Below are 13,001 nucleotides of genomic sequence, written 5' to 3' on the forward strand. Positions count from 1 at the left end.
TGGGAAAAGAAGACAAGGCCAAAATCGTTGTATTACATTTACATTCATATTATTTTTTCAGTGTAGTTACCTACCGAGGGGCTTGTATTAAATAAAAACTGCCATAATAATACCCGAAATCTATAGTAGAACTTTTTTAACACTGAAGATGACCAGGAGATTGGATAATGGTATACAATTAGAGAGGAGAAAAGTTATTGAGCTGTGTGAAACTCAATTGCATGTCTGATTAACACAAGTTGCTTAGCGCAGTTTGCCAGAAGTTAAAAAGTTCAGTGGTTGGTAGTACAAATTAGGTTATTATTAATTTCATACACAGTAAACAATATATTACGTATCAGATCTCAAATACTGAATAAATGAGTTTCGGGCCTTGCGGGGTACATTTAAATGAAATGGTTTTCTCTTCGTCCTTAATCATCTCAAAGTTATTTTCATTAAGGAGAGGTTAAGCAGCCAAATCACAGCTGTCATCCCTGGGATTAGAGTAAATGAACTGGAGCGGACTGTCTTGTTTTGGGCTCCAGTAAGAACCCAGAGGACCGATCAATGCTGCCTCTTTTTCCCTTCACTTAGTTAATTTGCATTCATTTCGCATCTCAGGTAACAGCCTCTTATTAGAAGAGCAGAATGAAAACTGCAATGATTTATATGATAATAATAACCATAATGGGATAATTGTTATTTTAATCATAGATAATGATGATTGTAATAATATTCCTAATTATGTAATTGAATGATTAGGGCATGTTGATTGTACTTGTACTGATTTATTCATTATTCCAGAGCTTCTCTGTGTGTGTGTGTTTTCTATTGTTGTATTTTCTAACATACATTGTTATCTTCTGTATCATGCATTCTGATTTTACACATGGGAGTCAGATTGTATAATGTCCTCTGTGGCTCTGGAGAAAATCCCCCGAATTATGTTATCGGACGCTACAAACTGGGGAATGGAGATTAAAAAAGATATTTGACTTTTCCAGGCAGTTAAGGTCTAACAAAGACATGCTATTGAGTTGCATTGTGGGAAATGTTGGATAGTAGGGACTAAAAGGCAAGATATTTTGGGCTCTGCTGCATCGATTTTGATTCATTTCATCCGTCTCAATCTCGCAAGTACCATAACTTTATAGGTGCAATGCTACATCGTTGGAATTGCCCTTTAATTAACATGTTTTCATTGGGACTAGGTGTGCAAATCAGCAGTTGAGCTAAAACTTTGCACATTTACACTGATGGTTTACGAAAGTGTGAGATATGTTAAGATCAGTTGAGAATCAGTAAGAATACCAAGCACCGCCCACCAGCCGGGAGCAAACTTTCTAATTTTACAGCTAAACAGTACACTACAAGATGTTTCTGAAAACACTTGAGGCGAAAAATAGGCATTACAGTAACAGAATATTGATTCATATTTGATCAGCGCTGCCTAGTTTGACCGTTTGACCGGACTTTGCGAGTGATTGACAGCTGCCTCCGTTGAATGAACTACCCCCACTTTAGGTCAACCTGATTATTAAATCTAGTGGGATGTCATATGGCTGTATAATGCAGCTCAATGATGAACAAGGTGCTTTGCTGATTTATCCATCAACAACATGAAGTGTTTGTGCTTCAAAAAGCAGTTCATTAACCATTATGTACCGTTATGCTTTTTTAGACATCATTTGGTCGTCTGTCATTGTGCGAGGTTCAGAAGGCCTGTGAGGTGACTTCGCTCTGCTGTTAACCTTTGTCAAATTGTTCATGGATCTTTAATCCAGCCTCAGACCTGTTTAATACAGTAGCGCACTAACAGGATTGGTGATGTTAACCCCCAGGGACGTTGTTGCCAGCTGTTCCATCCCCCTGGCGGTGGGTCAGCTTACACAGGGCCGCTGATGGGTGGAGCAGGGTGGGAGGGGATGCCTGGAAAGTGAGAGGATCTTCTTAGCTTAGAGCAGATCGCTGCAGCGAGAGGACGAGAGGGATGCTGAGCGGGAAGGTGCTTTAAAAACATCACGGAGGATTGGATATTTCACGTAGCATCTCTTCCGGTCTTGGAGTTTTTTCTTCATCTGCTCTTTTGTGCTTTGTGTTTTCATCATCACACCTGGATTTTGGGGCTTTGGGTTGGGTACATTTATGGGTTGCCGATAGGACGCAGGACAACTGACTCACGATGGCCGTGGCTTTGGACGCAGTGTGGTTGAGGGTGAAGAACGTCTGTAAACAGAATGGGCTCCTCATCATGTCGGTGCTGGCTGTGGTCATTGGGTGTCTTTTGGGATTCTTCCTGAGGACACGGCGTCTCACAGAGCAGGTCAGTGTGTCTCCTCCCATTGACCCAGTGTGACGTCATGCAGGCAGAAGACGGGGATCTTGTCCCTGTGCCTCTAATGCTCTGTAGAGCATTACACTAGTGCTTCTCCTCTTTTATTCTTCTGCTTTACTGCAGTTTTTCCCACAATTTCATACTGATACTAGGCCTCATGTCAGGGCTGACCTCTGCGCTTTTTAGTTATTATCTGCTTGTTTTAGCCCTTTACTAGATTTCATGTACACTGGGCCTTTTTCCAAAAGCATATCGTTCTCTATAATAATTTTGCAGTGATGGAAAGTAAAGTATATTACTCAAGTATTGTACTTACTGTACATTTTGAGGTACTTGTATTTACTAGAGTTTTTCTTTTTCCATTTTATGCTACTTCTACTCCACTACATTTCAAAGGGAAATACTGTACTTTTTATGACACTGCATTTATTTTACAGCTATAGATACTATTTTTCAGATTAAGATTTTACATAAAAGCTTGTAAGCGTGTTCAAATTTCAACCAGTGCTTCCCCTTTTTGCAAACCTCTTGTGTCTTGTTGGCGTCCCATTTCAGATGTCTATCATTCCACTAGAAAGACATTGATTGATTTAAAAAAAAAAAAAAACTGAGTTTCTCCACTATTTCACAAAAATAACCATTAGAGAAAAGTAAAAAAAAAAAAACCTAGTATAAACTTAGTTTTTCCCCTCCTACCCCGTTTATCATCTCACAACCCCTCTGGTGAGGGGGCTGGAACTCTTGGTTGGGAACCACTGGACTAAACGAGCTAACTGTATATAAAGTACTTAAAGTAGCTCCACTTCGACCAGCCACAACAGGAAAATGCTGCTCACACATTGATGAATCAGTATTAATCTAATCATGTCCCGTCATAACTTATCAGTCACGGTGGTCAATTGTCTGCAGAACAAGTACTTTTACTTTTTGATATTTTAAGTACATTTTGCTGATAATACTTCTTTTACTTAAGTAGGACTTAAAATGCAGGACTTTTACTTTTAATTAAGTATTTATTTCATTGATGTAATGGTGCTTTTGTAGCACCAGAGCCAGTGTGTAGCGTGTGTGTACGAGGGATGTGAGTGGTGAAGCAAAAGAGAGAGATCGGCGGCGACGAGAACGAGTAACGTTATCGACTACGGCCCAAGCAGGAAAAGCTAACAGTGTTTGGTTTGTCCGTTTTGGACTACTGTAGAAACATGGCGGTGCTACATGGCGGACTCCGTGAAGAGGACCCGCTCCTTATGTAGATATAAACGGCTCATTTTAAGCTAACGAAAACACAACGATTCTTATTATCAGCCGATATACACAAAGAAATCATACTTAGAATTCTGCCAATAGATCCCCCTAAATTGTTACACACTGGTCCTTTCAGTAAATGATATGAGTTCTTCTTCCACCACTGTAATTATAAATATGGTTTTCCTACCTTTCAGGCAGCCATTGGTTTCCATTCATGTCATAACAGTATGAAAAGCAAATTATAGACTTGAAATTGGCTTGAAATAGGTAATACATCAATGAACATCACATTGGCTTTTAGTTCCAAACGATACCAGTATGTTCTTATTGCATTGTAACACATTGCTCTTACAAGCAACAATAGCATACCTTTGACAACAATAAACGCAGACATTATGTTCCCTCTGATGAATTACGTATTTCAAATAAGCTTAAAGTGTCTGCCAGTTGACTTTCATACCACAGTGATATATATTTATTAAAAACAGAGCTGCCTAGAGGCTTAGAATAACACAATTTAAAAGACTAAAACACTTCAACAGTATTAGAAGCATGATTTGCCTGCTGCTGGGCCAGTTGTCACAAACTTACGCTATTCAGCCAAACATTGTTTAGACCCTCATAACTTTCATTTCAATTCTAGTGAAGATCCCAAAGTTTTCAAAGATACCAAATAAACGACTACTGGAACAATGTGTCTAGAATGATGCACAAGACTTATATTGTTGGACTTGTACACAAGTAAGAAACCTTCAATCTCTGGATTTGAATATTTCAATCAGTGTAAACTTCATATAGCTTCAAAAAGTTGGAACAAGCAGACGCAGAATATATATGATAGTCAGATATTGTGGAACAAGATAGTTTTTCTAACCTTAAAAGGATACATTGACATTTTTCAGTCAGTCAGCCTTGAAACCATACTACCATGCCCACATGTACATTGAAACAGCTTTTGTTTTATCCTTTTCAAAATCCACAGTCCTTGTTCCATGCAAAAATATATTCCAAAATTCATCTGAAGTTAATATGAGGCTCCAGCAGCCTGAGTTAGACCAGGGGTTTTTCCAAATTATGGGGACCAGGTGCCCCCTCTTAATCGTAACACCAGTTAAGCATAATGCTTAACCATTTGTACACTTAGATGCCATTGAAACTATTTGTATTCTAAAACTTTCCAACCTAAATACTTCAGACCTGTTTCATAGTGATAAATGAACAGTAACAAGACTGTTATAGTCCTAATAAATACAGATTTTTAAACCTACCAGTCTAAATCTGACTTTCAGTAAGTGCTTTAACATAAAAATAATGAACTTATTGCTGACACTAATGCTAACCTGGGTGGGAGTAATGGAGACAATATGCTTGTTTTATTGGTGCAAATGGTCCCCATCTGTAGATATGTACATTTTAATGATGCAGCACCATTTTATTATTTATAGCAAATTATTTTGCGGACCCCCTGACAAAGTGCCACGGACCCCTGGGAGTCAGACTAAGTAAGCAAGTGTCTTCCAATGTTACAGCCTTTTTAGTACAAAATTCCCTCTTTGTGTTTCTATTAGGGCTGTCAATCGATTAAAATATTTACTTGTGATTAATCGCATGATTGTCCATAGTTTGCTTTATGCAAATGTATGTATATATTTATTATTGGAAATCAATTAACAACACAAAACAATGACAAATCCCTCACAGGTACTGCATTTAGCATAAAAAATATGCTCAAATCATAACATGGCAAACTGCAGCTCAACAGGCAACAACAGCTGTCAGTGTGTCAGTGTGCTGACTTGACTATGACTTGCCCCAAACTGCATGTGATTATCATAAAGTGGGCATGTCTGTAAAGGGGAGACTCGTGGGTACCCGTAGAACCCATTTTCATTCACGTATCTTGAGGTCAGAGGTCAAGGGACCCCTATGAAAATGGCCATGACAGTTTTTCCACGCCAAAATGTATCGTAATTTGGAGCGTTATTTTGCCCGATATGACATGGTTGGTAAAAACAGATTTTTTAGGTATTCTAGTTTCATATGATGCCAGTATCTTCACTCTAGCTTTAAAACTAAGCCTGCTACAAAAATTGCGTTAATGCGTTAAAGAAATTAGTGGCGTTAAAACAAATTTGCGTTAATTATTATCGCGTTACCTTCGACAGCCCTAGTTTCTATCCCTACATATCAACAAGTAAACACTGTCAGTGGAAACAAAGAGAATGTCATACTAAAAAAGACAGACTTTGGAAGATACTGAGACTGCTGAAACCTCATTTTAACTTCAGATAAACTTTAAAAAATAAAGAGAACTGTGGATTTTGTCTTCCATCACTTCCAGGGGAAGGGCCAGTGTGAACAAGAGGAACGATTGCAGCGAACAAAAACAGTTTCAAGTTGCATATGGGCATTTGACTATTGCTTTAAGACAGCCTTGAAACCACGTAAACCTATTCTTTAAAGCTACAGAGGGGAAATAAAGGGGAGAAACTGTACTGTATGTTCCGTCTGTGTTTTTTTTAATAACATACAAAAAAACACCAAAATGGCTCTTAAAATCAGATTTGAAATACTTTCAACATCATTACAAATTTTGCAACGTAGAGACTTCACAAAAGATGCAGCCAGTTTAGGCTTCTTTTTAACAGTCTATCCTCCATTTAATGTGATAAAAGTATCCGATCTTTTTTTTTGGAAGGTTTTTAAGTGTCAATTGAAAAACTTCCAATGGGCAAATATTGGTTTATTGGCTCGGCTTAACTCTGACCCAGTCGCAGCAATTGGTTTAGCAGTGTTACCAGTTTCCCTCACCCTCTGACCTTTGAACTAAATAGGAAAAAACACAAACTGTGCCCATCTGGTGTTTCATGCAAAACATCAATGCACAAATCCAGGACCAAAAACAACCCCACAAGCTTACTGTAAATACACTGAAGTTAATACATGTCACAGCGTCAGCGCACGGCTCTAAATAAAGCCAAGCAGCTTTATGGAGGGGCGCCATAAACAAAATGCAGCCTTTTCTTTCCCATCACCCCTCTGACTAAAGCTCTGTCATATTCTCAAATAGGCCTAAAAATAGGCCGTGGCTCCTTTACTCTCACAATAGGGGATTACAATCCAATCAATCAAATGCTTTTTATAATTGTACATCAAGTAAGAGTGCCTGTCTGTGTGATGACAAGGTACACAGGAGGCACGGACCTTTATGTTTTCAGATAATTTATAGAGGCCTGATCCCTCTGTGTATGAGGGAGAGTGTGTGTGTGTGCGTGTGTGTGTGTGCCTGGCATTAGTAAAGTGAGATAAGATGAAACAAACTTATTTCTGAGGAGAAAGTACACGGTGCAGTAGCAACATAATAAAGGATTAGCCCAAATCAAAAAAAGAATGTGAATTAAAAACTACTACGCAACATATATAAACATGCAAGAAAACACGGAGTGGAAATGTATGGATGAATCTATGGCATAAACCTGGATTATAGTATTAGTGGGGTCTGCAGAATCACACAATCAGCTGCAAATTTCCCAGTCAGTAGGACGGAGTGTGAAACAGAACATATCAGTATAAGGCGATATTAAACTGATAATAGTATGACAGAATACCGAAATGCAATGTACAGTGTTTTTACATTGTTTTGTCTCCATAAAACTATACTTGAAATGGTGTGCCTGCTTTTATGTGTGTTTTACTGCTGATGCCCAGTCAGACTGAATTGTTTTACGTCCACCGTGGAGCTCTGGCTGCTTAAGCAGTGAGGCTCCAATTGAGAGTGAATGATAGCAGCTGGAAACAGAAACAGCTCAAATCACTTGTCTTTATTACTACAGTAAGTACCACAGTGCCTACACACAGAAAGAGGTCAGTGATTGATTCAGTAGGCCGTGAGAGACTAAAATGACACAAAGTCAGATTACAGATGGACATTTAACATGATACATAGACTCAGAGGCAACTATAAGGTACACCTTTACAAGCTATTGCAATTCAATACAACAGCTCTGTCAAAAATTCTGCCTTTACAAAGTTAACAATTGTTTAGTTGACATTGTTGGTAATGTGCAAATTCAATTATATGTTTATTACTAAAGTTTTAGTTAAAGGTGTTGTTGTACTGGACTAGATTATACTGAGAGGTCAGGTGTTTCTATTTCTTCTTATTGCATCACTATCCCCAATGCTTAAACATATGATTTTACTATGACAGTGAAATACAATCCCATCAGCTCTTTCAATTTGTGCATTAACGTTATTCAACGTAAAGCACACGTCTCCTCCTTTTTTCTTAGAGCCCTCTGTTCTGTTAGATCGGTAGATAGAAAAAGAGTCACGGTTGATTGGCGTTGTCCGGTATTCCAGGATTTAGCCAAGTTTCACGGACATTACAGTTTCCAATGTCCCTTTGGAAATTGATGCGAGCAAGGTGGTCATCCAGTGGCAGCCCATCATCCAACGCCCCCACATTGGGCAGCAGGATGCCAGTCGTAAAATTAACCACACAGTAAGCCATATTATTTGTCCGACACGTGCATGAAAATATCTGCAAAAAGACACCAACATCACAAACACGGCCCAGAGGCTAAGTTCAGTGACACGAATTAGCTGAGGTGACGCCTAGCAGACAGCTAACGGCTGTGATGGCACCCACCTGTCACTCAAAGTGGCCACGCCCTTAAAACTTTAAGCATTAATATAATTTAAACGGATGAGTTGTATAAAAATTCATCCCCCGTATAGTTTTCATGAACGGGGAAATTAGCTCTAGAGACCAAAACCGTTTTTTGTACCAGGCTATAAACTTATTTATTTCTGCTGTAAAGTTGGGCATTTTAACATGGGGGTCAATGGGAATTGACTCGCTTTTGGAGCCAGCCTCAAGTGGCCATTCGATGAACTGCAGTTTTTGGCACTTCCGCATTGGCTTCACTACTCAGCACTGGAGGTTGCCACTTGATTGCAAATAGATTTTACAGTTGTACCTACTAAAGTAGACACTGAGTATGCATTTCTATTTATGTGTGTGCATAAAAAATTGACTACATTACATCTTAAAAAGTTTCCAACCAATTAAAAAAAACTGAAAACACATTTGTTTGTTCTTGACCTTGGTAGCTACTCCTCCCGGGGTCCAAAGAAAAGACTTAATGATATATACACACACTACATTTCCCATAAGAGACACTTCTTTCAAACTATGTGCCCCCAGTTTGTAAAGCATACTCTTTTATAGATTTGTATTTGTAGTCTCTATATTTTCTTAGATAACAGAGTTCTGCTTTGAGAACATGTTATGCAGGTCTATATATAGTGCTTGAATAATGGTAGTCGGGAGATCATTCCATGAATGTATTATTTTGTACATCTATAAACTGTATGTGCAGCAGCTACTGCTAAAAAAATAAATAAATAAACTAAATGTCAGAGCAGATTTCTGCAATGCACGACTGTGTCAGAACACATCAAGTCCAAACTTGTAGAAGAGAAACCAAATAACAAGCTGGATGTTTTCTGTTGGAAATTGCACTAATTTTGTCCCTCAGCAACCAGAATAGATTTGTTTGTGCCATTTGCGCCTGCCTTTTTCAAATAGGCTGTATGGGACAGGCAGGCATTAGCACACTCTTAGAAAACCTGTACTGCAGCTGCTCTCAAAGCAGTAATGGTGTTGAAGATTCATTTAGTCTGGTATTTTTAAATGGCATTTTTGAAGCTTTTCACTCAGTGTTCTTATAAAATAGCAATATGTGTCGAGGCAATGCTGTGGCTGTTGATCAATCTGTCCTTGTTTAGGAACGCAAGCTGAGTATGTGTAGTGTGAGACAGCATTATTGGAGGTGAAAATGTCATTTGTATGTGTCATGGCAGCTTGAACCTTGGTGCTACTGTTGACATCCTGTCTCCCACCAGCTGAACCTTTGTCCAACAGTAACTTTAAAGACTTGGGAGATATCAGTTATTGTAAACTGAGAGGTACCAGAAATGGGGTTATAGGCCCTGTTCAGACCTGGTATTAACATGCGTCCTGGGTCATCCGATCACAAGTGGACAGCTCTAAGTACAGGTGAGAATGCACTCAAGACGCATTGAGTACTCATTGAGATCCGATCACTCAGACCACATTCAGTGGTGGTCTGGGTCTCTGCGCTCGGTGAATAAACAGGCAGACGCAGCGTGGAAACGGCATCTGTGCTCTACTGTATCCTGTCGGTACAATCTGTATTTTATTAAAATATATCTATTTATAGGCTACATAGCTACAGACTATCAGACTATGCACGGGAGGTGCAATATTATCATACCGTCGAGAATGTGTCTGTGTTTTTGTTCCGGTGCTCTGAACGGAGCAGACACCCGCCCGCCCGTTCGCTCTCATTCGCGGCTCTCTGAAGCTCTGTACCCCACTGTTGCCTGGCAAAGGTGGCGGTGTCAGCAGCACAGAGGACCTTAAATTTTGATGTTAATAAAAATTCACATATATGTAGGATATTACTACTGACATTCCTGTAATCTTACGTCACAACGTCTGCTGTATTGGCCATGTGTTTACTTCGCGTTTATTTGCATATAGAGCGGGGAAGTGAGATCTGATCAGAAGTGGTCACTAAAGACACATGTGGAGACGCATTCTAATGCCAGGTGTGAACAGCTGTACTTAGAGCTGTCCATTTGTGAACGGATCACCGAAGACGCATGTTAATGCCAGGTCTGAACAGGGCTTAATTGTCTAAATTAATTCAGTTTAACATGACCAGCCTCCACCTGCAAGCTGTCCATTGGCTGCTTTTTTTTCTCTCTGTTAAACTAGTTCCACTCTGACTTTCACTCTGCAGCTCTGAGGTGTTTTAAGAGTCAGCAGTAACCACAATTCCTCCCACTACTTATCATCATCACTTTTTTCTGTCAAATATGCTCACGTTATTGTAATCCTTGGAAGTGAAGTTTAACATAAATAATCATGACTCAAGGTCCACTTTCTGTCTTTTTTCCTGAGCATCTCACAGTTTTCATCAGTGGATGCAGTTTACTCTCTAGGAAATGCTAGGGTAAGGCTTAAAGCCCCACCAAAAATGACAACGGCTTCACCATAACCCGAACAATAAATAACCAAACGATTTACATATCTCGGTTTCTAGTCATCTCATTCTCCAGCTGATCCACTCCAATTGCACCAATAATTGCAACTGCAACCTTCAACACGCTGGAATCATCCTGATGAGTTCACGTTGTTCACTTCAGGCGAGATTTGTTTACTTAACTAAACTCTTTTTCTTCTTTTTCACAATAGCAGCTTGATAAAAAAAATTTACAGTTTCGTGAGTATTTTCTGCCCTGTGTGTGCGATTGGGTCCTTTCTATCAGAATGATAGAAAGTTAGAAAGTTATTGTTAATGTGCAGTATTTTTAGATCAACAGTATCAATCAATCAAACTTTATTTATACAACACCTTTCAAACAAGTCAAATGTAATTCAAAGCGCTGAAAACAGTGCAAAATGTAGAATGTTAAAAATGGATTTAGAGACTAATGCACACCAAAACAACCAAGATAAAAGTTAATTGAATAAGAAAGCGATAAAAGATGGGTATTTAAGATAATGAAAGATAAATAAAATACAAGGAATAAAAATAATAATACAAAATAATGAAACTACACAAAATAAGCAGATTGTATTAAATAGACTAGAATAGAATAGAATAGAAAGCTGTCATTGTCATCGTTTTAAATACAACGAGAATCACAGTTGCCACTTCTGGTCAGTGCTGAATGAAATATTAATAAAATTAAATTAAATAAAAGGGATAATAATGATCAGCAATAAAATGGTAATTAAACAAAATAGAGTAAAATAAACACTATAATGACGATGATAAATAAAACAAGTATAAACAATAAAACCATGAAATTATAAAATCATAAAACACTACATAAAAGCCAGACTAAATAGATGGGTTTTTAAGTTTACGTTTAAATATATCAATATTTTCAGCTCCTCTCAGTTCCTCTGGAAGGTTATTCCAGTGACTGAAAGCAGCATCACCAAATGTTTTTGTTCTGCTTTGTGGAACAACTAAAAGAGAAGAACCATAGAATCTGAGGGGCCTTCCTGGTTCATAAACCAAAAGCATTTCTGCAAGGTAGTCTGGTGCAAGGCCATGTAGTGCCTTCTAAACTAATAAAAGAATTTAAAAATCAATACGAAACTAGTGGTAGCCAGTGTAAAGACTTTAAAATAAGCGTAATGTGTGCTCTCCTTTTGTTCTTAGTCAGCAGTCGTGCAGCAGAGTTTTGAATTAATTGTTGCTGATTTATTGTATTCTTTGGTAGACCAGAAAAGAGAGTGTTACAATAGTCAAGCCTGCTAGTTATAAAAGCCTGCATCAGTCTCTCTGTGTTGCTCAGAGAGAGAAATGGCCTCACTTTGGAGATAGTGAGGTAGTAGTACGTGTATGGTATTTGAAATTGACATTCTAGTGACGTACATTTGCTTCTGTCCTTGTTCATTCATATATTTACAACAAATTCCACTCCTACAAGTTATGAGTTATAGAGACCACCATTGTCAAATGGTTGGAAATAAATAAGAACTGCAAATTGTACAACAGAGGATTATACTATTGTTGGCTGCAGTAGTTGTTCTCTTGTTGGCAAAAGGTGATTGACGTCAGGGAAAACTATTGTCAAAGTGCTACTGTATTGAAAAAATTACTAGCTGTGTGATTACTCTGTGAGCGTATAACCTCCACCTGAAACACGATGGGGTTTGTTCCTGAAAGTTGTGTTGACGCAAATGTCTAATGTAACGGTAAACATGTAAGTCTGTCAGAGATTTATGTCACAGATTACATAAGAAGCAGCAGCAGCAGCAGTATTAGCGCTTTGACTTAAGCTAGCCTCCCACTGACTTACTACTGTCAGTGGTGCAAGAACACTTCAAATCATTTACTTAAGTAAAAGCAGCAATACCACATTATTAAAATGTTCCAATACAAGTAAAAATCCTGCATTCAAAATTTGACTAAAGTAAAAGTCAGATACTTTAGAAAGTTAGAGATTTATCTGTTTGCACAATAAATCAAAGCAGCAGAAATACAACAACAAAGTTGTGCAGGTGAGATTAAAAACCCCAAGGTGCTTATAGAAGGAATCTCACCTCAATAAGCAAATACTAAAGTCATATCATCAACAACAAGTATGAAAGAATTAGCAACATGCAAAATGTACTTCAAGTATCAAAAGTAAAAGTTATATTATTGGATCATTATTATTGATGTATAAATATTAGGGCTGTCAATCAATTCAAATATTTACTTGCGATTAATTGCATGATTGTCGATAGTTAATCGTGATTAATCGTACATTTTCTATCTGTTCAAAATGTACTTTAAAGGGAGTTTAGTCAAGTGTTTAATACTCTTATCAACATGGGAGTGGG

The 13,001-nt window shown here is 38.2% G+C and overlaps 1 protein-coding gene across 1 annotated transcript in view; it reads left to right on the forward strand.

Annotated features, from left to right (window-relative positions):
* Positions 1–2,164: 2,164 nt before the first annotated feature.
* Positions 2,165–13,001, forward strand: part of slc1a7b (solute carrier family 1 member 7b) — a 50,339-nt gene continuing 39,502 nt past the window's right edge. Inside the window, exon 1 of the mRNA XM_074636829.1 lies at positions 2,165–2,305. Coding sequence (XP_074492930.1) covers positions 2,165–2,305 — 141 coding nt within the window. The remainder of the gene's footprint in view (positions 2,306–13,001) is intronic.

Source organism: Sebastes fasciatus, chromosome 5, assembly GCF_043250625.1.
Source record: "Sebastes fasciatus isolate fSebFas1 chromosome 5, fSebFas1.pri, whole genome shotgun sequence".
Classification (NCBI taxonomy): Eukaryota; Metazoa; Chordata; class Actinopteri; order Perciformes; family Sebastidae; genus Sebastes; species Sebastes fasciatus.